Below are 25,852 nucleotides of genomic sequence, written 5' to 3'. Positions count from 1 at the left end.
TTGCATTGATATGAAACTTTCATATTCTGAAGATTCGAGCATTATCATGGGGAGAAGTAACATCTCCATCTCTAAAGGCAGTTTTACACGGTACATGGAATTGCGTAATCTGATGTATGTGCGAAGGCACAATCAAAATTGTGTCGTTTAAAGCGGTGAATTGCTAGAACACAGGCGAGAATGCGTGGATGGGAGACGGCAAAATAGCCCCTGTTCTAATTTTGTTCATGCATTCGTGCAATTCCACGCCATTTTAGAAATTAATGCAGCTTTAATCTGCGCAATTCCGTGCCCCGTGTAAAATGGCCTTAAGAAATCAAGAACTCACCAAAGTGAATTGGCAAGTTTTTGATTCTGTCGTGATGGTGAAATGAAACTTATAGGGAATATGAAAGCAGTTTTAATCCAGCAGCAGCTCAAATAAATTTATGTTAAATTAAAATATTTTCCCTGATTTTGCTGAATATTGTTACATTCATTCTTTATTGTTGCAAGCAATTTGATTGGTCTTTAATTGGTGAAGGTAGTGTGCACTGTAAACTAAGTGATGGGTGTGTAACAGTCACTTAGTTTAGGAAAACCAATTTCCTCCATTCAGGAAATATTCATCTTCACGTTAAAGAATTCTATTATACATAACAGAAATGTTGATACAATGAGTCCTCGTTTAACGTCACTTACCGTTCCTGAAAAATGTGACGATAAACGAAATGACGTTAATCGAAGCATAATATCCCATAAGAAACAATGTAAAAGTGAATATCGGGTCCTGGACCTCACAATTCCTACGTGAAAAAATTTTAGCGTATCATATCTGGGGCATTTTTTATGATGGGAATGCCAAGCTATGGCATAAATATGAGTTCCTGTCTTCATCGACGACAATATCAGCAGTGACGTACAGTAAAACTTTGATTTTACGCAGTTGGAGGGACCGAAATATGGGCACTGTGTAAAATCAAAGTGTGTAAAATCAAGAGTTGGTATTGAGGAGGAGTATAGTTTTCAGGATAACACTAGCTCATTATTGCTCGGAAAATGAAGCCTAATAATCTTATTTACTCAAAAGCAACACCACAGATGACGTGTTACCCTAAGAGAAATATCTTTGCATTCCTGAACAGTGTTTCCCATGGTTGAACAAAATGGTTGAAATGCCAGCATTTCTGGCACTAAGATTACTTCTGTTACCCAGGAGAAATTTCGGAATGGTGATACTAAATGGTCACAGAGAAGCTAATTTTCGAAAATATTCTCATTAAAAGCAGTTTTCAGGATATCCGTTTAACCACCAGCAGACAAACAAAGATTGGAGATTGAAGAAATGAGATACCTGAGGATAGTCATCCAAATTAACCCCATTAACAGGGAGCAAAATTTTGCTAATACATCACAAAGGCTTTACACCCTGTGGGCCTGGGTTCAAGTCCTGGCAGTAGCAAAGACTTATCAGAGATGGCCTTATCCCTACTTGAGTCTAATGTGGAGGGCACTTCCAGTGCACCACTATGTCCATCAGATGGGAAGTTAAGTCCTGGTCCCTTTTGAGCTTATCATTACAACCTGGCTAATGCCAACATAGGGTTCCTATCCCCCCAGCCCTTACTTCACGGCGCTAATGACCCCAGTAGTTGGTTACCTCCAAATAGCATACCATAGATAATACGGAGCACACAGGACCCGAGATATTCGGAAATTCAGATTTTTCCGGTGCTAAGATCACTTTTTTTGAAGTGAGCTATTTAAATGACCGCGCAACTGCCGTCATGCCGCCCGTGATGAATAAAAAATGACTAATAGTCCTGAAAATTTTTCCTTCTCTATAATTAATACGCATTAAAAAAGCATTTCCCCATGAAATTTTAGCATTAGTAGATTGACTCTTCCGGGAATAGCTTCTCTGTCGGCATTCTTCCGCAAATTCAGCGCCGGGACCTTCGACTCACAAGCCGTGTGACTCAGCTTCACGTAATATTTTGCTTCCCCATATCTGATAACAACACTGGACACTTTTTGTATTTCGATTGTATGGTACTAAGCCATTCCTGAGTTTAAAGGGACTGCCTTATCACTCACGTCTTGAATTTGACTTCAATGATTACATGACGATTGACGACGCGAGTTATTCTCCGAGGGCATTAACTCCCGTTCCGTTAAAACGCTTGCCACCTAGCGGAGTTAAGCTAATAGCTATTCAAGTTCCAACCATGTTAAACTTAAACCGTCTGACAATGAGATACAAGTTGAGTCGGTTCTGATAAGCGTGCAGCGCAAGCAATTTTCCCTCGCCTCCATTTGTCCCGCAGATGTGGGGTTAGCCCGGGAATGAGACAATGCATGCTGCTTTTACCATCGTGTTGAATCACCATCGACTTACGTCCATACTAGAAGTACGACTATCTTTTTTAGATCACCTTGGAAGCCAAAATTTTGGCACGGGAGTATTTTTAACGACTCATTTCGCCGTTATATTTCGCTGGGGCGACGGAAAACATAGCGTTGGCAAAATTCTAGAAAGCCTTGCGTTGGGGATACATATTCCGTAGCTCATAATTCTGGATATAAACAGCGTCGATCAATAAGTCGAATAATAAACGAAAGGTGATAATGTTAATATCTCCAGCGATCATGTCTTAATCAAAAGTAGTTACGCATACACGGCGATTGCCGTGTGTTTTAGGTTTCGATATCCTTCTACGGCGAATTTGAACTAAGAGCGACATTCGCGTTCGTAATGGAGCCTGAAATATTACTGAGAGGGCTCACGGGGAAGCAATAATTAGATTCGCGATGTATTTAGTTTCACGTTCAACAGCGCGATGTCATTTCAACCGTTCCTGTATTCATTTTTGCAACTCATTGAGACGAAATAATAACCTAACTGCATATTGCTCTAGTCGGATTTTCAAAACAAGCCGAAAGACAACTGCGTAAAATCAAGATTAGCGACCTCTTAGGGGCTGGGGTTATGCTGCGCAAAATCGAAAAACTGCGTAAAATCAAGAAAAGATGTAAAATCGAAGTTTCACCATTGCAATTCCCTATGCTTTCCGGCCGGACTTGAGTGCCGCTGCGTAAAAACGAGACTTGATGTAAAATCGAAGTGCGTAAAATCGAAGTTTTACTGTAAATCCTTCTCCATTTTTGTATCTTCCCGCATTTGCTTTTCGGCTTCGCTATGGTGGTCGCCCGGGCGAGCGTCGCCTGGGAATCATCATCGCTGAAACATCGTCGCAGTTACAGGAACCAAAATTATAGTGAACACGCAGAAAAAAGTGACGACAAAAACTCCCGAGTTCTACACGGAAAAATTCCTTGAAATCAATTTTTAGGTTCCGAAAACCATTATGTCAAGTATAACCTTGCGCACCTACCTAAGAATTCATTTTGCAGAAAATTTGCTAAAACCGTAATCGCAATTAACAATAAACACACCGTTTTACACTTTGTTTAGACTGACTGTATTACCGCCCACAAAACGAACAACCTTCAACGCCCGCCGCTTCGCGTTTTTTTCTCGCGTGAAATTTAAAAGCCCTGACGTTATCGCAAAGCGAAGGTGCGATAAACGAATGATGGTCTCAAAATTTTCGTGACGTTATCGAGAAATAACGTTAAACGGGGTGACGTAGAATGAGGACTCACTGTATGTACCTACAGTCCTAAAAGCAGAAAATCAAGCAATGGCATAGCATTGTCTCAGAATGAAAATAAGGCTTGCAAAAAGATATTGCCATATGACTATTAAATGCACTTACAATTAGAGGAAATGTTGCATCTTATTATTAGCACCAATGGTTGCAGAAAGATGATTCTATTCTGATTTAGAGCCTATAGATAATAGTACATTCAGTTATGGCTGTGAGAATTCTGGTATTTTTCTTCTATCTCCATAAGTCAAGATTACCAAGTTGCACGTGATAATATGTGAACAGTAGTTTCAGTACTTAAAAGAGTAGGTAGTCTTCTTAAGAATAATTTACGAGGTACGTCCGCAAAGTAAGTTCCGTTTTGAAATAAAAAGAGAACAAGTACAGATACTTCAAAGAAATTTGTTGCACAAAACTCTACCACTCTTACACGATTTTTCGACGCATATCCCGTGATTTTTCAGGTATTTTTCATAGCATGGGACAAGTTTTTGTACACTCCCTTCGTAGACTGTTGCCGCCAGTGTTGTCTGCCATGAGGTAACAAGTTCTTATAGCTCATCGACACTGTTGCACCGCTGACTTCTACGGACAGACTTTTCGGCGCTAAGTAAACCAATCAATAAAAATGTTGATTGCGAGAGAATTAAGAACCTGCGCCGCGCGTTACAGAACCAGCGCCGAGAAATGCTCACGAAAGGCGTGGTTTTCATTCACGACAATGCCTGACCGCACACTGCGAATGTGACAAAAAGACTACAACAGAGCCTTTGACTGGAATGTTTTTGACCATCCTCCATACAGCCCCAACCTTGGTCTAAGTGATTTTCACTGGTTACTGCATCTGAAGTCTTTTCATGGCGGACAGCGGTACAGCAAGAGCTACGAGAACACATTACCTCATGGAAGACTACACTGGTGGCAACAGTCTACGAAGGGGGTGTACAAAAACTTGTGCCACGCTATGACAAACGCCTGGAACATTGCGGAATCCACGTCGAAAAATCGTGTAAGAGTGCTAAAGTTTTGTGCAATAAATTTCTTTGAAGCACCCGCACTTGTTCTTTTTTTATTTCAAAACGGAACTTACTTTCTGGATGTACTTCGTATCTGGATGTTAGCTTTAATATTTCTGGCTTGAATAATGTCTCTAGACCTTACCCTAATGATTTTTTTACTGATATTGACAAAAGTTTGTGTAAATTTGTTGTGTTTCCTTAACGAAGAACAGGATTTCTGCCAAGAAGCCCGAGAGCAGTATGAAATTCTCCAGGGCATGTTCCGCAAACTGGAATCTTTATACACTGACATATCAGAATATTTTGCATTTGATAAACAGAAATATACGTTAGAAGAATTCTTTGGAGACATAAAGACTTTCAAAGACAACTTTGCTGTGAGTACAGTGATCATTCATCATGAATTTTTAGCTTTATATATTACCAATCAATGAACATAAAACCATATTTATCATATTTTTCCTAAAATCATTTTAATACCATAATTGTTATTTATTTTTTCCTATGTAAGTTGCCTCATAAAAAATTTAGAATATTTTTTTGCATATTAATCAAATTGTTAGGCTTATCTTTAGGAAATGATGTAGTTACATTTAACTATTAAATAACAAATTATTTTTATATTGGGGCACTTCAATAATAATTTTCTGGAAATTATCTGTATCATTATGGTCAGGAATGTTTTTCTTTTGTCTTTTTGTACTGTCTTCTTTTTGTGATTTGTATTTAATTGGGTTTGTTATGGCATGAGTCAATTTTTATCATGTTTATCCAGATACCTCTTATATTGACATGATTATTTTGCAAATTGTTGGCTCTGAACACCATGAGATGCTTTTTCTCCTGCTCTTGACTTTTTTGATTCACACAGTTCTTGCCCTAAAATAAGGCAAAAACGTTCAGAGGTGGCTTAGCTCATTTGAAACAACTTTCCTCCTCACTCCTGACTTTTTGTTAGGTAATCACATCCTACCCTTCTTTGTAAAACACATGATTAATCTTCTATTTTTATATTTGGATAGAATGTGACCTATTAAATTCCCCAACAAAGGCAATTAATCTCTGCCTGTGTTCCCTTTTTCACGTTATTCACTAGGACGACACCCAATATTGGTTAAAAATTTTCATTAACAGTGTCAGTCAATGATGATAAAACCTTTATGATATCGTATCTAATTCCGTGTTAAAAAACTAGATATACTAGACTTGACAAGGAGACATACTGCAAAATGTAAACACATGAAAGGAAGGCAAGTAGAAGGGTGGCAGAATGGATAGATGAAGATCAATATGTTAAATCCATGTAGATTAACTCAACATGCTGGGTGGGTCACTATCACTTTCCAGATTGGTCTAAGTTCCATTTGGTAAACTTAGTGAGTGACCTTGTTTTTTAGGACTTTGTGGTTGGGCAGTTAGAATCTGTGGAAAAATTAAGGTGCCTTTTTGTGATCATGCTTCCTGTATTAGATTTGATGTATGCATCTTCTCTTTGTCAATTAAACAGCAAGCACAGAAGGATGTGATCAAGGCAAGAGAGGCGGAGGAGAAGGTTCGCAGGGCGAGGGAGGCTCGGGAAAAGGCTGAGCAGGAGAGAATGGAGAGGGCTGCCAGGAAACGTGCTCTTGTGGACATGGATGCTGCAGATATGCAAGAGGGCGTGATGGACTCTCTGCTGGAAGCCTTGCAGACAGGCTCTGCTTTCACTCGAGATCAGAAGAGGAAAAGGCAGCCACGTGTTGCTGGTGGTAAGGGCCTCACTCATATTTTCATTTGTGTATGATCTAAATGTTACAAGTATATCCACTGTGGATCGTCACTTAATTTCATCTATCTTCATGAAAAAATTGATGTTAAGTGAACTAATTCAAAATGAAGCATATTCCATGCGTTGTCTCATTGTAACATTCTTCAGTTTCTAATGCTTTCCTTGAAGTCATCAATGCTATCATCAGGTTTAGGACAACCAGCTTACTTTCTTGATATTCTTTGACAAATGTTTGTTGTGACTCACCATTTTTGTTCTCTTTGGTGCGTAGAACTGTTCCCAAGAATCTCTCATTTTGCTTGTTATTTATATTCTTACCTCATTATGGTTCCCGCTAGGCTTGTACTTATTTATTTCAGCTGTAAACATTTTCACTCTGAAATTGAGGTTAACCTGTTTATGTATTCACGTGGTAAATTGTACATCAGATATGCCCCTGTGCCATATCATTGTTCATATCTTTGTTGGCCTGTAATTAGTGGTACCTCATCACCTAGCATCACCTAAGAATCATCAATGAATAAAGATTGCTAGAGTTCTATTATAGCATTGCCAAAGAATGCTGTGGTACAACCACATCAGCCTTTAAATGCCTAGCGTGCCTAGTGCAGGCCTAAGGAAAAAGCTCCACTCGGTTCCTGACATGCTCTCATGGGCACACTGGAGGGCGTTAAAGAAAAATTTGAATTAAATCTGGCAGTGAAGGGTGGGTGATTAAATTTTGTGGCAAATAGTAAAACAAGATCACACTGCATTGGGATGAATTTTTTACACCATTCAACAATGGGTATCAATTGTCATGGAAAAACCATGTAACTGGGAATCAGACCCAAATCTCTTGTTGCATCAAGAGGTTTTCCATCAAAATCCACAGGAGGTCCACATCGAAAATTTCGTAAAATTTCTGACTTTTGACCTGGAATGTTTAATTTGCTGTGGAAATCAAACCATCTTCATCTCTTATACGTCATGAGTTGTGATTAGTTTTCTGAATCTTTGTATTTTCATTTGCTATTGATGAAAATTTTTGCTTATTTTCATATTTTATTTCACCAATGTGATAATACTCATTTTTAATATGATTTTTTACAGCTGAAAGAAGGGCACAACTGAACAGGAGTCGATCAAGAACAGGGTTGATTGGGCGGGAATTCAATGGGTAAGTAAAAGAATTCCTTTGGCTTATTATTCATTTGTTGTATTCAACAAGTTAAAAATCCATTGAAAGTGTGCAAAGGAAAGAGGAATCATAGAGTTTAAGTTCTTAATAATTATTTATATTTTGGCTCAGTCATTAGTACATCCATACACCTTTATATACACCTTTCATCACTTTTGGTCTGTATGCCTAAAAGTTTATTTAGCATAGATTTGATTATGGGAAACCTCCATCTCATATTTTTTTATGAGACTGCTGTAAAAAAATATAATTTGAAGAGGGATTAAAATAAAGGAATATTGTTCATATGAGATATTGGTGGATACCCAGAAAAACTTTCTTGAAAAGGGGAAAAAACATTAGCAAAGATTGCAGACAATTTTTTATAACAACTATCTAACATAAAATGAAACAAGCTTTCCACTGATGCATACTGTATTCCTCCGAATATAGTCCCCCTCTGAATATAGTTCCCCCCTAATTTTGAGGCTTGAGTGTCGGGAAAAAATGGGTTTGAATATAGTCCCCCCTTAACTTTTATCACGGGCATTTTGTGAAAAAAGGGGGGAATATATTCAGACAAATACGGTATTTTGTTTTGTCTTATGTTTCTTATTGAGAAAAAACGTTTACAAACTCAAATCATGCTAATTTTGGAATTGAACTTGAGAAAGGTAAATAATCATTTCTTAAAAGATAAAATAAATAATTGTTTGTCAAATACTCATTATGTGTTGGGAAAACTGTTTCCCATGGTTGGAGCCCAGGAGGAGAACTCCTGTCTTTCCATGACTCTAATACTTCCTCTTATATGTTTGTGCACTACACAGTGTAATTGTGGATGATAACATTCAGATCTGTGGAAAATTTTCCATTGTGACCTCTGGGATTTTAATTTCATATTTTTTTTTGATTTTGGTTTACTCATTAGTTTAGTAACTTGTTAAATGGTATTACATAAACATTTCACACATGTTGGTGTGGTAGTGTGTATACATATTTTACCTTTTTAATTCCTTTTTTTCAGAGAATTGCTCAGTACTGCATAGCCAACAAGTCCCTCCATTTGCAATGGAGCATAATGGGGGGTGATGATGAGAAACTCCGCAGTGCAAGGACTTGTGACAGTTGGTGCCATTTTGAGTTCCCATTAATGTATTTCTATTGTATCATATTAGAAGACTTTGTGTGTTTGTGTCTGTTTTTTTTATATGGTTAGCTTTGGCAGCCATTTATTTTAATTGCCTCCTGTGGAGTGCTAGCTTTCAGTAGGGGCTTCCCCTCATTAATTAATTCCAACTCTTTGTACCTGTGGTTGAAGGCAATATCAGCTAATTCAGTACTCTGGGAACAAGAGAATAATAATTGCATATCCTGGTGAGAAGATGTTTAGTGAAAATTAATGATTTGGTCTATGTGCAATATACATACTTTCTCTCAAAAGATTTTGTGGGAATATTTTGGCATAAAAATGTGTCTAAAATTTTTACGTGCCATTATGTACTGCCTCGCTAATCAGAAAATTTTTATAGGATCTGTTTCTGAAAAGCCGAAAGTTTGAAAGCTCACCACATTACCGAAATACTTAGATGCGGTGTGAATTATCCTGATATTTCATGCAAGCCATTTAGAATCCTTACTGATAACATCATACTTATGTATGTGCTTTTATACAACTGTATCCTTGATCTACTCTTCATTTATACTTCAAAGAGTTTTTAAACATTAAAAACATGTTTTCCCCTCTGAATTTGAAATGCCTTCCAAGCTAATAGACAGGGCCGGTATGGCGTGCATTTATTATAGTTTGGATGAAGCAGAATGAAATCATCAATATTTTATTCTGATCTTTGTGTTAAATTTCGAGAATATTGCTTTGTGAATGTTTTGTTAATGCAGATGCAATACTTATGTATGTCATTTCTCTTTTGATCATTTAGGGTAAACCCTTATTTCTTGTGTTAAAAAAATTGAATGGTATGGATTTCAAAGTTTGTTTCAATGATGAAACTCTTTGTTTCCGAATATTTTTGAGTTGCAAAAATTGTGAACTTCTTTTGTCATGCTAAAATTCGTAAAAACCAATTTTTGCTGCTCAATTATGCCTGTGATCATGCACAAAGTCGAAAGCAACTTAATCTTATTACCTCTGTAAATAAATCTGGATTGTATTTAATTACAGTTCATATCTCCATGTACAGAAATTTTTTGTATATTTGCTATCTGAATTTACTTTTTATCTTCAGCCAAAATTGATATTCCAGAATTTTGAATGAATGTATATGGTGAAGAGTAGTAAAAACATATTTTGTAATTTTGAAATTTTATTATTAAAGAGGAGCAATAAAAAAAAGTTTTCAAAGGCCATTGTTATGATCCAAAATGCAAGATGATGTTCTGAATTTGGGGGCATACAGCTGAACTTTCAACCGTTAATTGATGGCAGTGGCGGATGTATGGGGGGGGGGGGGATTTAAGGGGGTTGGACATCCAATTTTCACTAGATAGAACTGTAATTTTGTTTGGACCCCCACCCCCCCTTGTCCCTATCCTGGATCTGCCACTGATTGATAGTGAAGCTGTTTTACTACAAACCTTAGATCTATTTTTGAGTTCTCAAGTAAACTGACTCAGATAACTTTGCCATCATGGGCTGAATATGTGTATCGTTATATATTTATCAATCTCTACAGTCAAAATAAGTTGATGTATTATCATTTGATTTTGCCAAAATAGTTTCTCGTGTGTTTTTGAGAATATTTTCCATGATTAGGAAGTGAATGTATGTGAGCCCCTTGAAATTCAAATCAATGTAAAGAAAAATCTCGGCTTTAGCACTTGTTCAAAACTTGAGTCATAAGTGTTCAGAGTGTACTTACTCTGCCCAAGCCGCGTGTAGGGTGGAAGAAAAAGTTCTTAACTTCCCAAAATGCTTGGGAAATACAGCCCAGGCACACCCTATCAAAATGAAATACCATTATTTACATTTCATCCTTCAAGGAAACCCCCAATAATTTTGTTGTCTACCGGCCAATGTGGGCATAGGCAGATATAGGGGTGGGCACGGGGGCATGTGCCCCCCCCCCCCCCCCTCAGATGCTTAAAAAATAGACAAGATTTTTAATATGGTTATCATTATGTTAGTTTTGTTTTGTCTTACGGAGCCTCAATCATTTAATTTCTTATAATTAACTCATTAAAATTAAGAGAATATTTCGTACAGTCATTGTTGTGTTGTTTTTAATCTCAAATATGTGAAGACCATTTGCCTGTCCTTGTCTATCCCCCCAGAAAAAAATCCTGAATCTGTCCTTGTATATTGGTGAAATGGGCTTATTATATGGGATTATTTTTGTTGGAGATTCCTCCAGTGGGCCTGCAGGAAGTGGTAACCTTCAAGGGGTGGTTTAATGTGTTTGCTAGCCTGGAAAAAAATTCATCTGTTATTGTACAATACTTACCTTTTGGGTACAGAGGGTGAAAAACAAATTGAATGAGATTCTCAGGGCTTGGGGATAGCTTAATTTATTATTTCACATATGGGATATACAGTCCTGAATGAGTTTACTCTGCTGAAAGCTGAAACCTTACAAATTTTCCTTATTTCAGTGGGAGAGGGGAGGTCTGGTCTTTCTGCCTGCTCCCTTTTATGTTCAACCTTATTGTGGTGGTTGGGTAATGAAGTTTCAGCGTTCCATACCTTGAATTGAAACCGCCAAGCTCGTTTAACAGCCTGTGGAGATCGCTAACCAGACAATTCTCCATAATGTACTCCAATTTTACTCGCTGCAATATGGCTATTCAAATCGCTGACTGAACCTTAGAGACTAGGGGACTGCATAGAGGCTGATTTCATCCCATCCCATTGAAGAGGCCATCCCATTGAAGGCTGATTTCCGTTGCCACTTCGGTCGCATTTTAATAGGTTTTTTTAGGCTCGGTGATGAGTGCAATGACATCCACTAATTTCAATATTTTGCAATGAAATGTTCGCAATTGCAAGGATTAGCATTGAAGAGTTATAAATTTGATAGATCACGTCTCATGTATTTAATTTCGGTTAAAATCCTTTATTATACCTTATTTCCCCGTAAAACTCGGATCACTTTGTCTGTCTGCGACGCGAGTGGCGACTTTCGTAAACACATTTAAATGCGCGGTTGGTGGCAACACATTTGGAGGTCGACTTGAGGATCCTCTTTTGTTATATTCGTGCTTTGAGATCTGCCACACGGCGTATAACCCATCTATCCCTCGCTAACACTACTGAATCCTCCGTACGCTCGCATTAAAGGTCTATGGTGCTACCCTCCATTTCCAATGTGTAAGAAGGGGTCGAGCCGTTAGCCAAGAAAGGGTGCGATTATTTCTGATTGTTAGCTCGCAGCGCATATTACCTTGAGGCGTTTTTTTTTGCGGAAGAATGTTACCAGAGAAAACTGGCTCCTCTGACTTCACCGGTCCGCAATTTCCTACAGGGGAAGTGAACTTACCGATTGCATTGGGAAACTCAATTTGATATTAGACCCATTTGAATCTCGTATCTGTTAAAAGGTGCATCAGCGTTTCTAAGGACGTAATAAAAGGCAGCCTGCTTTAGCGACCATCCCATAGCATTGCAGAGGTACCCTGTGGCACCTCTATGAAATTCATGCTCAGAGGTCGCGGATGGTGGTGAGCGGAGTTGAAAATTTAAGTAGACGAGAGGAATCGCGATGAGCCGAACCAGCTAACAAAGAGGGTGGAAAGCTGGGAGCATGCAAAAGAAGTGCTGTCAGGGTCTTTCCTTGTCTCTGCCGCTGAAGAAGCTGCCGTATAGCCACAGCCGTGAGGGTCATTACCTTGAGGGTCGGCACCAAGACATGATAAACTAACCACCGTAAGTACTTTCTGCTGACATACTCTCCATTCTTATGACAAGTACAACCCAATAAGCACTGAGTGGTGAGCGTCGAAATCCAGATGGTAGATAGTTGGGTTGCTGATCGGAGGGTTTCGGGTTCAAATCGCGGCGAGAGCCATCGGACATCCCCGAAAACAACAATTCCAGAAGTACGTCGCGACGTGGCCCAGCGGACACCCCTGCTTGCGTGCTAATTATGATCTCAACCTTCCCTGATTGTGATACATACTACGGCTGTGGCTTAGTTTGAGGTGAGCTCAACCCTCACCCAAATTAACCTTAGGGTTGAATCACCAAGACAGTGATAAATGATTCCTGTGAGGCTTAAACCAAAAAAGTATCTGTATTTAAGTAGAGAATTTTTGGAACATCAAATACTTAAATGTCATCATACCTTTAAAAAGATGTAACTGTGAAATAAGAAATGAGTTTCGTAGGTATCCTTCTCACCCCTTTCGTTTTTTTTCCTCTGAACGTTACCGGGTGTCTTTTTTAGTGGGGACGTGTGAAATTACTAGGCCATTCAAAGTTGTTTTCTATTGCGTGTAGAATCAATCCCATTATCATGAAGCTTTGAATATCATTCGTTCTGCCCATAAATCTTACTCTAAGTAAGTAAGCTATTTGGTTCTGCCTGCGTAAAAAGAAAAGGAGACATGTACAAGGTCTTATCCAGAATAATATTTCGGAGGGGCTTACTTGTGAGTGAATACATCGCGGAGGGGTTCATTTGGAGGCTGAACGCCTGTGATTGCATCTTCCAAACATTTCGTGGAAGGTTTGAACCTCCCAGTAGCTGCAACGCCGCTTGCCCGCTACGGCACTGCATATGAACAGTACCAGTTGGAAATTATTTTGGTAATTAACGCTATGGTAAGGTGTTTGGAGGAGGCTACCGACTGCAACGTGCATTTACATTAGGATAGGGAAGGAAGGGTAGAGAGAAATCCAGAATCGGCACTAGCCTGCCCGCCAAGGGGAGGGTCCTATCCGACGGACGGAGTGCTGTTCCCGAAATGCCAAAGCACTGCAGAAGGGGACGGGCTGTCTATCCAAAATATCTGCCACCGCCGAAACTTGAACTCGGGCTCACGGGGTGGGAAGCTAATACTGGCCAACTTACTTACCTGATCCCCTTCTCGTAATTAAGTCTCACGCCTCCTGGGCGCCAGAAAAAAAATGTTATTGTGCAGTTCCGTGACGATTCCGTCTACTCTCGATCACAAATAAAATGAAATCTTTATGTCAAAAGGTTCTTTTTAAACCAAGCGTTTTCAACTCAAAGTGACTCATATTCCTCACCCTCCCCTTATTTCTCAGGTTCGAGGGGTTTCCCCCCCTCTCCATTGTTTGGCTCTTGTAACTCCAACTTCCACACCACCACATTTCCACATTTTTAAAGTCCCTCACAGCAGCGGAATATTAGAAGGTTGCATAATCGGCACCCATTGCGGGGCCCGATTAGATTCGGGAAGAAAATTATTGGAGTGGTTCGACTCTGGGTTCAATTTATAGGGGGATACGAGACCGGAGGTTGGAGTTATACGAGGGCGCTTCCAAATTCATTTTTGCGGGGGTGATTGGATAGGAAGGAATCCTTAACTTCTTTGTTTGGTCGTTTAACCGAGTTACTTCAGTCGCTACGAAGGACAGTAGTGAAATTTTTCACGAGTAGAGGAAACCTGGACGGCACATCATTTCCGCTCGAGCTGACTTTTTCTTAGCGTGTTACTTGCTTTAAACGTAAAATATGATATTGTCAGCATTGGCCCGAGTCTCAGATTTGAAAATTTCACCGCAGTATTTACTGGAAAATTTTCGACTCGCTAAAACTTAATTTATATATATTTTTTTAATGATAGAGTTGTCGAAGTTCTTTCGGGTATCCATCTTGAAACCATGGTCGGTTAAGTGATAAATAAAATAGTGTGGATATTACCATTTGTGCTTTAATCATGGATATTCTGTATCCGTTACTGCTTGAACATGTGTATAACCAGTAGAAATCAAACTTTCTTAAACTTTGCATGTGACTTGAATATTTTTTTATAAAGATAAAATTAAAGGTATATATAGACATCTTTTGCGCCCCCCTTGAGTTTTTTTCTGTGTACGCCACAGAAGCAAACAATATTCCGCTTCTCCTCCCTCAAAAATAACCGAGTTAGTAGGGTTTCTCTATTAATACGTTTTAAAATATGTACAAATACTTTAGGAATAAGGGACGAGGCTTAAATATCAGCGGGACCTTAAAATGTGCTCGCTCTTATATACTAAATGTAATATTTTTAGTACTTAAAAACCAGTTATACATATAAATAGGACTTATTAGACGGAGCGCTTTGGCGCCCCGTTTTGCTTGGCGCCCTACGCGGCCACGGACTTCGCTTACCGCTTAAACCGGCCTAGAAGTTATGTGTTTCATCTATAAGGTAATCTTTTGAATACACCTTTTAAGTGGGGGATTGAACTGGTGCGGTGGCTAGTTAGTTGGCTTCCCACTCCGCGGGTTCGGGTTCAAATTCTGGTGGTGGCGGAGATTTTTCAGAGAATTTTCGATCTCTACCTGAGTGCTTTGGAGACTGCACTGTAAGCGCAGCACTCCATCCGTCGAATGGGACGTTAAGCCGCCTTGGCGCCTCTCGTTAAGAGCAGGCTAACGCCATGAGGTCGGGTTTATCTCCACCCTTCCTTCCCTACCATCCCTCCATGCTGCAAATGACCGCAGCTTTCGGTCAACTTCTCCAAACAGCATATCATTTAATAAAGGCAATTTATACATTTTATTAATAAGGTCACCATTGGAATGCACCGTCTCAAGTTCGTTTTTCCCTCTCCATTCCCATTGACATTCAGTCTCAGCAATGGTAAACCCATAATGCCCTTTCGCACGCTCTCACGGCGGCTCGCAGAATCATATTTAGACGCTCAGAAGAATAAAATATGTACGGAAACTATTAGAATGGCTTTGCGGATTCAAACCACTCCCGCATGCCTCTCTTTGTATCTCGTAGATGCTTCACGAAATGATCTCTCACTTTTCCGCCGGCACACTTTTACTATCCGCTCCAGTTCTCGCCTGTCTCTTCAGGCCTCTCCCGTTAAAATGGGGTTTCCCTCCGTCACCAGAGATTTAGAAACTTCCCATTCAATTCAATCTCTAACGAGAATGGAAAGAAAAAGAAATTTTATTTAGGATTCCCTCAGTTTTGCAAGTGGGGAAAAAATTTAGGCGGTACTCACAAAAAATTGCCAACAGCTGAACATGTATTATACATCCGGTCGCGATTGAAATGTCAAACTCCAACTCATATAATAGTTCCAAGTTTTGCCACGAGATAACTCTGAACAAGTAAATAATCATTTCCGATTTTTCTTTCTGAAATCAATTGAACAATTTACAGTAGAGCTATTTTTTACTTATCTAAAAAGGTAGTTTAACTGGCACTCTTATAAAGAGTTTTGATTTAAGGGAGTACGCCGTACCGGCCCAACTGCAGCATCTGATTCCCTGCCGAGAAACGAAGTAATTTTCACGCTCAGGAAAGTTTCAAAATATGCTTCGACCCAGGGGCGGTCTGGCCAGGTCGGCTTGTCGGCGATCGCCGAGGGCTCCGAGGTTAGGGGCCCCCCACAACGCTCGTTTCTATCGTGAAGTGTATCTATATGAAAGGTGTCACAAAAAAAGAATAAGATTCCCAGAATCAAAGTTTTTATTTGTAAATATAAAGTTCTACGTTTCCAGTTGTAGCTTTATTTATAACATACTAAGTGAAAAATATCATATAAAAATTATTAAAATATAGGTGTTATAAGATTAACGAGAACCTGCATCTTTTTTTAAATGACTATTCGAAAAGGTCATTTTGAGATTGTTTAGATTGTGGTGCAATCACATGGAAAATTTTCACTAAATAGTTAATAGAAGCAATAATACATTATTACTGTTAACAAGCTGTGAAATATTATTTTTTCATAACTTTCATCTAGTTTTTAAGAGCCAGAATAGCGTCGAAATCCATTTCCGGGCATGGAATTTCTTAAAACCTTCTGGGGGGCGGGATGAGGAGAAGGGCCCCATAATGAGTCCCAGTCGAGGGCCCCCAATCACCCCAGACCTTCGACCATTGTTAAAAAAATAGGGGTTTCCGTATCATGTGTTTTGGATTTGCTTTAAAAGGATCAGTCAATTTATATTGGTGTTTAATGAAGATGGTTGTCGACGCATTGGGAAAATGTGGAATACAGCCCAATGTCGTGGGCCAAGAAAGTGACATAATGATCTCCATAATATTAGAGTCACGATAAGAATGAGACGCTCATGCCTTAGCATCGTACCCTCTGATTGCCTACTTAAAAAAAGTAATTCTGTTACATAAGTGAAAACATGTTAGTTATTTGAATTTAGTGGGGTATTTGAAAATATATTGCTGGGAATGCTTTGTGGCCAAACTTTCCTTTTTAACATCGTTAGATATTTCATGCGAAAGAAATGTATATTTTTGAAACAAAAAATAGGGAAAAGTTGGAATGATTTTTTTTTAAATTACGTAGTAGTGGCGGAAACTCCATGACATCTGGAAAGTGGAAGATTGTAATATCTCGTTTTTACATAGTTTCGTATTTCCGTTTGTTAACTTTACTTATATTTAATACACTAATGATTTTTGGGTACCAAAAAACTCATCGTATCAGAATGTCTCTATGGATGCATAAATAACAGTGTGGAAAAATCCAAAGCGATACTAGCAAAGACAAATTTTGAAACGGATGTTGTTTGTAATTGTTCAAATGTTCTCTTTCCTACGACATATCCATTTAAAATTTTAGCTTAAATTAGTCAATGATTCTTCATACCTTTCGCGTGAGGTTTGAAAAATCTGTTAATTCTCCTTCAATCCTCGTCAACATGTTCATTGTCAGTAGCAGATTTTTTTTCTCGCGCACTCCTTCCATAGCCAAAAAATGTTTTTGTATTGCCTCCTTTTGCTTGATAATAATCGCGTTGAAGATTTTCAAATTGAGTTCTAATTGGAACTAAGGTAATATACTCCCTTATCGATCTATTTCTCCTCTGTCGATGATTTTGAAGGAAAAATATCTAGGTATGGTATCAATGTACAAAAATAAAGCAGTAAAAACTGCTATATCAAATAAATGTTAAGAGAGATAAAAATAATCAACTGGTAGGTTCTATTCTATTGGCATGATTCATCTCATCTCAGGGCTTATTCCCCACTGAGCGAATCATACGTCACAAGGACTGAGCGATTCTTCAAGATTTTAGGGGAGTTAAAATACATTGAATATCGCATTTTATGTCTCAAACACGAAATACGTATGCTTTTAAAGGCTATAAAGGGGACATTGTCCTTTGATAAATGGAGCAAATTGTTGGTGAAAAGCCAGCTGTTATGCATTCCAGAACTATACCGTCTTTGATCAACTGTGGTAGGTTCAATGAAACTCATTTTCGTTTTACCGTTCATGAATCTGGTTTTTATATAGATAAGATATGCTCATGCCAGTCAGAGTAGATTGTATTGGTATTGAACCATCCCTCACTCACAGGGTATCGTTAGAGCAGCTGGGCGGGTGGTGTAATCCTCCGCCACAGTACCACGCAGGACGCCGGTCAATAGGGGCCTATGGTACCTAGGGGTAAATGGGGCCCAAGATTATAAAGCGGCGTTGAGCACGACGAATTTTTGTTTTTGGTGAGTTTTGAGTTTCAGCGTCGAGTGTTCGGACCCCGGCACCTTATCGAAGATCACCGCTTCCTCCACGGCCAAGGTAGTAACCGGTGTTAGTAAGTAATCGAGTGAAAGTAATCGTATTACTTGTCACGTTTACGTTTGCAATAAACTCTAAATGTAGCGATTGCTTTTTACGAAATGTAATTTACTCCTTACGGTGAAAGAGGAATCGTTACTTTCGTTGTAATCGTTGCGTGCTCGTAATCGACGATTATTTACCGATTTTACTGAATTACGTAGGCTTACAGTTAACTCGAGTCCTCGAATATCATAATTTGCTTGTTTAGGTTCAGCCTGGTCTTACGCTGTAGCGTACTTATGATGGGTACAAAATACGACACCCATTGTGTAGAACAGCATTTATAATTGTATGTATCGCAAGTAAAATTGCAATTAGCAATTTCCATGGCTCAATTATTCCACACTTTTACTGTCAATACTCGACAGTTGCCAGGTGGTCTCTAGAAAAGCCAATCTTACAAGAAGTAATTGCAACTGTAATTTTACTGATCTTGTTTTAAAATTAGTAATTTGTACTCGTAATTGATTACTTTTTGTAGGAAGTAACTGTAATTGAGCCCAGTTAATGTTTCTCAGTACTTTTACCAACAATGGTAATAACGTACCCAAACTCCGTACCTTCCCTTATCAATCGAGTCTGGTTTATTTCCTTGAGCTGGTCACAATTCGGAGTGATCCATTAACGACAGTTTTTTTTGTTATTAAATTATTTTTGTTTTTGACTAGTTTTTTCTACATTTTTAAAAGCCACAGTACTCCCCGGGCCCGTACGGGCGTTTTAGTAGATTGCCGAAGTAGATAGACCTCGAAAAGGGGTGCCCGCAGGTATAGGGGTGTGAATAAGATATTTTTTAGTAAGCCACGCAAATCTTTAGATGATTTAGACGTTTCTTATTTAACAAATTCAATAGGTTTATGTGCCATCTTATTTGTTGAAACTGTTCCTCAAGGGCACCTCCTGTGGTGGTCCATAAGATAATCATTATTTTCATTGTAGCGGTTTCATTTTTTGCGCATTATAAACCTCTTTCAACTAATAAAGAGAGCTGGGATGTTTTTAATGGATAGCTGAATAAATGTAACTCCTAAGCATTTCGGTCAATTTTACTTTAAGCTTCGTAAATTTTTGGAAACTATGTTTTTGGCTGAATATCTCATTTTTTTATCTGAACACAACAATAGACGATTTCCTTAACAACCAGTTAAAGTAGTCGTGAATAGTGATATTGGCCGTTCCATTAATATATAGTTATGCTTTTCTCTCATCATACGATAGGCTTTGTTTTTAAAAACACAGTGAGGGAAAAAAATGCAACGGTCTACCGGATTTTAAAAATATTTTCTATTAGTACGAGAGTTTTTGGGACCCACGAAATATTCAGGTGACGGAAATTAAAATTGAGTCATTTTCAGTTTTTTATTTCTAAGGAAATGCAATTTAATTTCTTATGGAAAATTCAATTTAATACTAAATATGGTTGTAGTTTAGGAAATGGCTATTAGCTGCGAGTTTTATTGATTAATTTCCAAATTACATGAACTTCATTGAATTCTATCTGCCCATTGAATTATCCCCACTTAAATCACGAGTATCATCATTATTGAACATATGCCGCGCTTTTTTTACAATATCATTATGCTACCGCGACACGTTCTCCACGTCATTTTGCATATTCCGATAGATGTTTACGCGTATGAAGAATTTAAATTGCATCACATGCGTCTAAAAATATTTGTAGAGTCATCCACTAACGTACAATTTCTCAGTGATTCAACCTGATGGCTGAAGTTTGGATTTGTGAAGGTAGAGCTCATCCTGGAATAAGCCATAGGCGTGTGATTTCCAGTAATTCAGGATAGGGGGCTTTCTTTCTTTCTGTCACCTCGCTCTTCAAGAATTTTTGCATGTGGACTGCATAGAGGAGAACCCAGTCCGTCCCTTAGAAGCTTGTTTTTTGGTGCCCGTTTGGGTGCATTATAATTGAATGATAAACATATCGTACAACCCACTAATTTTATTGAACAGGCACTAAGTGCCTCATAATGATTGTAAGGCAATCGAAACACGTGTTTTAAGGTGTGAAATAAAACTAGTGTGCAGTACGATATCTTTGTTTCTCTTTAGATATGTACTGCCACGATATCTCTCCGGAAAAAGTTGACATTCTAATCTGTTTCCAAAAATGTCCGCAGTGCAGCGTTGAGTGGAGAGCGATCTATTTTTTCTCCACATGAAGAATTACATTGAAATGTTATGAATTCGATAGCATTAATCATCATGAATATACATTTCAGTTGACTACCCTAATTAAAGCTTATTTCTCCGTTAAATAGGATCGCTCTGTCTACAGCGACACGTTCAGCAACTTTTGTAAACCCATTTAAATGCGCGATAGGTGTCAACACATAAAGGGGCCGACTGGAGAATCCTCTTTTTCAGTATTATTTGGTTATTGTATCCAGGAATTTCTTTCTCATCCGAGTTTTGAACCCGTGACTCTTCGATATGCAGTCTTGCCCTTTGTCCTTTATGCTACCATCCCCTCCCCCTTCAAGTACCCACGATTTGGGCGAATTCCGCTTGAGAATAATAATTCGTCTGGACCGGGAATCGAACCCGATCCCCGAACTCTATTCATAATAAACCATTTTCACACTTTTTTTAGTTCACATAGCTCTCGTACCACTTTTTAATGCGAGAAATAAGAGCTGCGATACGATAATATAATTTATACGGAATGCGGATTCAATAACGAGTATAATAAAATCACAATGTAAGAGTACTGCTGTACGGTTTAATTGAAAGAAAACGTTTTGATGAAATGACAATTCATGAAAAAGTTCACAGGGTAAGAGAGATATTTATTCTCTTGAAATGCGAATTAACGGTAATAATAATTCATTTAAATTTGCGCCTTCTTGCTCCTATTCTCATATCTTACTATGTATTTAAGAATTTTAGGTAACAGATTACGATATATCTCAAAGTATTGTGGATTTTTTCGTAGAATTGAAGTTCACGTAAAAGCGAGAGTAGCGTGACCGACAACAATGATAAAAAAATGAAGATCGCAACGTATGAATGGATCGCAGTTCCCTTTTACCTTACAGAGAGCGCGGCCTCGCATTCCGCGACTCACCCGATTGGAAGGGAGTGGGAATATAGATGATGGAGGAGGGGAAAAGGGAGGGGAAGGGATGGAGAGTGGGCGGGAGAGGAGGGGAGGTAGATGGAGTGGGCGTTGTGCGATCTCTCCTCCGCGGGCAGCAGAAAACGAAGACTCGTTGCCGGGAGACCGAGTTTGTTTACCGTCGAGAGAGCGCGCGCTTTCCTCTTCTCGCTTCCAAACCCACACACACACGCGCGCCCCCTGTGTATCGCACGCCGACGCGCTTTTCCCTCCAATCCCAATTCCGAGTGGGTGAGAGCAGTTCTGCGGGAAGAAGAGCCTTTTGTGGAGCAAGTGTCGAGCGCAGGTGGACCGAACATGAGGTGCTGCAAAGCCGGTGTCATCCCCATGGGGACGACGATGATTGTCGCGGTTCTATTGTTGGCTTCCGTGATGTCCGTCCTCAGCAAACCTACCATCTACAAGAGGAACAACAACGACAAATTGGAACCGGGTGAGTTTTTATTCGTTTAAAATATTTGTTCCGCTTATTTTTCGAAAGGAATAGAAGGAATATTAACTTTGCTATTTCCACACGGTAATTTATTAGCAAAGTTATTATTCCTTCTATTCCCACTATTATGGATTTCCACCAAGTTACGCCCGCTACTATTAATTATATTTTTCGATATTTATGTGATGCATCAATATGGAGGGTTTTTTCAGGATTAATCTGGTGGGTGTCAAAAATTATAACAAAATTGACTGGTTAATTTCTTCAGAATACGCCATCGACGAAATTTTCCATAAAAGGAACCCGGATCTTCCAATTATTGGGCTGTTGTTCTACCTGTTACATCACAAAGCCGACCGATACTACACTCGACCGGCAATCGGGATATCCTGCTTTGAATCCTGGCTAATTAATATGATTTTTTAATTGCGAATTTCATCTTTGGTGTTAATTTGCACCTGCGTTACTGCGTACCAAGTTACTTCTCATATGCAGTGCTTTTGGTTCCAAAAACATTTAACACATTAAAATCACATAATCAGTTTTTATAGTTTTTTATATGTTGCGCAGTTTACCGGTTGACGATACAATTGTGTGATAAAACTTTATGTGGGAGTCAAACCAGTCAGTTTCATTCATATCACTCGTTGAATTTTGCGGGGGAAGAGGGGTCACATAAGCCAATAACAACTGGCTTACCAGGGTGTTGTGCTTGAATCGTTTGAAATTGATTCCGGTAACTACGGAACAATCCTGAACGCTCTTTTCTTCTGATAATATTTTTATCAACCGCTAGTATAACTAATAATTATTGTGTGTTCTATAGAGTTCAAATGGTTCTTTAAAGAAATCTTGGTCTCATTCATCATAGTTAAAGAAAGGTTAAATTAAGCCGTGATGAAGGAAAAATATATTTGCCGAAATGTCGTCATCGATCGAAAATGAAACATTATTCCTGGACTAAAGAAAACAATACACAATAATTGCTAATTATTTTAAATAAGATACAATAATTGTTCATTATTTCATTATTGGTTGAGTCCTTGGTTACGTGCCGGAATCAATCTCCTTCGATTCAAACACACCCTTTTTCGGTAACCCTTTCTTAGGAAAAATTTACCTAGAGCAATTTTTTGTCCTTCTAATTACTTTTGTCTGTGATTTTCCAATACTTTGTTTCATTTGCGCAATAAATATGTCTACGTAGAGGATAAATCGATTACAATTGTATTCTCTATTGCTAATAGAGGATGGTAGCTATTATTTCTGAGTGGAAATTGGTCTCTTCTTAAAATATTTATCACTCCATAGTACTCCCGTAAATTTGAAAATTTTATTCTGGGGAGGAATTCTTGGAAAAACCTTTTCCTCAGCGATATTCTAGATTCCTGGTATTCCTAGTCATCTCAAGTGCAAAACTGATATTGCGTCACTCCCTCCCAAAATCTGTTAACGGCCCATAGTTTTGTGTGTCGACTGAATTGCTTGGTTACGTTGGTTACGGGGAAAGTAAACAGATTATGACTTTAGTGTTTGTGGAATGGGAACAGCTAATTCGCCTATCGCGGGCCAATGTATTTTATTTTATGTTATTAGCAAGCAAGGTACCAAAATTACTTTTTAGCCTTTTTCAACTCTTCGAAAAAATTTTGCCATGCAGAAAATAACGCTTTTTGAGCATTGATGTAAATCGTTTTGATGTGCAATCTTCTCGCATGCTCACAAGGTTATATTTTAATTAAAAATTAATCACCTCCTTTAAAGTCCGTAAAAGTGCTCGTTTTATTTTCTTCGTCCATTATTCATTGCCATATTTAAATGCCGCAAGGCCTTCAAAGGCAAATATGCTGGCAGAGCGATTCAGTGGTACAGACGAGGAAAAACCGGGTTGCTGCTTCTGAATCAAGCGCCGAAGGGAAGAAGCGAAAAGGAAGATTGGAGCAAGGTGGTCTCCACTTTCACCAATTACCATAAACGCCCGCGCAAACGGTGATACATTTATGAAATTAAAATGAGCGTTGGAAGATAATCGAAATAACGGAGGACTACATCACCATGCATCTTCAGTAGGGATTAATATCTATTGTACGTTACAGGATACAAAAGCAGACGCCTACCACTCTATGTAATTATTTTCAGAAGAGGTCTATATCCACTTGGAAATAATAGGTAATATCCTCTACTTGACATAGGGAATGCAATTTTAATCAATTTACCCAGCAACTTTAAATCTCTAATGGATTGAAATTGTATTCTCTATGGCAAGTGGGGGATATTAGTTGTTGTTTCCAAGTGGATATAGACCGCCTCTGAGTAAATTGATTGTCGCTGGAAAAGTCTTACGGTTAAATTGACGCGAAAATGAAATGGCGATTAGGAAATGGTAGAGGGAATGGCGTATGTTTACTCAAGGTATTTGAAGAGATTTGGAATAGATTCCGTATGTTGTTTTGGTTTTTAGTCAGGGAATGCTAAAAATAGATTGAGCCAGTCATCACATTTTAAAGCTATGTGAGAAAGTCTTGCAGTCTACAAATTTCTATCATCGTTGAAATAAAATCCTGTAGGTTATAGTTCATTAAAGCTCATTGCGTGAAGAGCATAGTTTTTCGTTCGTCCGAGATAACTAAATACTCAAGTATTTAATGAGAGTGATCATGCTTTACCAGTGATGCAAGGTGAGGCTGTAGAAGTGAACCCGGAAAAGGATATGGGTCAACAGCAACCCCTACCCTATAAGTGGGATAGCAATGAAGAGTTTGAAATGAACTGCGATTTCAATCAAGAGAAATGGAAAATATTTATAATTTTACTGTTAAAAAGTAAGGAAGTATGGTGGTTCACCAGTATTTTGGATTCAAATTGAAATTCAGGGTTTTAAGGTGTTAAATGATAGACCTTATACTTAAAAATAAGGAAACTTGGCTGGTTACAGAATTTATCAAGCTTTTGGTGCTTTCAACTTATGCTATTACAATCTGTATTTATCATCAAATACCATTAAAAATGGAATTCATTAATTTAACTGCCTGCTAGGCAATGAAATGGATACAAGAAGAGGTTCGATGGTTAAAAACGAGCTGTACATAATACATTTGTGCCTTACGTTAGTATTTTACGGTTCTAGATCATGCTTATATGACAAAAGGTAGTAGTACGGTCATCAGAAAGTGTACGAACCGGTATTGAACCCTATACTTGGGGGAGAATTTATCTTACGATGGACTAGATGTTTTTAACAATGCTTGTCTTCTCCCAATTTTTTCACGTGCATGAGGAACGATCTCTAAGCCTTACTTTTAGGTTACAAATAATTTATAAAAAATGAAATATTTATTATTATTAACGACTTTTATTAATCTCTCATGGGAAATAGGTTATCGTGGCATAAGGATGGAGCCTCTGACGATGCTAACACCGTATCCACTGTGTTAAAACGATCGACCGTAAATTTGTATGTACTATGCCAATGTAGGGATAGTTGACCATTTACGATGCTCTGTTGGGAAATTTCACGAGAGAAATCGTTGAAATCTCCGCTCGGACGTTGAAGTCCCTATTTCAGTCCGCAGCTCCGGAGACGACCATGGAATACTTGATGCGGAGTTTTCTCCATGACCCAGAGAGGATCACCTCTCTAGATTGCCTCGTATTTACGCGCCCGGCATCACTCTCATCTGTTGAATTGAGTCAGCGGGACTGACAATGAGTTATGGCTCCACTTTGGAATCGCTTACCAGGGAAGAGAAACCTCTGTCCGACTCCATGACACCTCACATAAAAATAGGACCGCCCTGATACATTACTTACCTCTTTTTGATAAGATGCTGACCGTAGGATTTATCAAATACATTTACTATCAGTGACTTGCAGGTTCTTGGACATGCTTAACCTTTTTTTTACATTTTGGGGTCATCATCGAACTTTCTCGTGCTGAATGATGAATTTTTAC

At 38.6% G+C, this 25,852-nt stretch overlaps 2 protein-coding genes across 2 annotated transcripts in view; both read left to right on the top strand.

Moving 5' to 3' along the window:
* Positions 1–9,910, top strand: part of LOC124154285 (protein diaphanous) — a 114,584-nt gene extending 104,674 nt beyond the window's left edge. Inside the window, 4 exon segments of the mRNA XM_046527908.1 lie at positions 4,882–5,046; positions 6,177–6,417; positions 7,530–7,596; positions 8,624–9,910. Coding sequence (XP_046383864.1) covers positions 4,882–5,046; positions 6,177–6,417; positions 7,530–7,596; positions 8,624–8,645 — 495 coding nt within the window. The 3' untranslated portion in view covers positions 8,646–9,910.
* An 11,643-nt stretch (positions 9,911–21,553) lies between these two features.
* The window catches only part of LOC124154284, a 39,134-nt gene continuing 34,835 nt past the window's right edge, over positions 21,554–25,852 (top strand). The window contains exon 1 of the mRNA XM_046527907.1: positions 21,554–21,900. Coding sequence (XP_046383863.1) covers positions 21,765–21,900 — 136 coding nt within the window. The 5' untranslated portion in view covers positions 21,554–21,764. The remainder of the gene's footprint in view (positions 21,901–25,852) is intronic.

The sequence above is a fragment of the Ischnura elegans genome, chromosome 2 (genome assembly GCF_921293095.1).
Source record: "Ischnura elegans chromosome 2, ioIscEleg1.1, whole genome shotgun sequence".
Classification (NCBI taxonomy): domain Eukaryota; kingdom Metazoa; phylum Arthropoda; class Insecta; order Odonata; family Coenagrionidae; genus Ischnura; species Ischnura elegans.
Note: the sequence above shows the minus strand (reverse complement) of the source record. Positions and strands in the feature narration are given on the sequence as shown.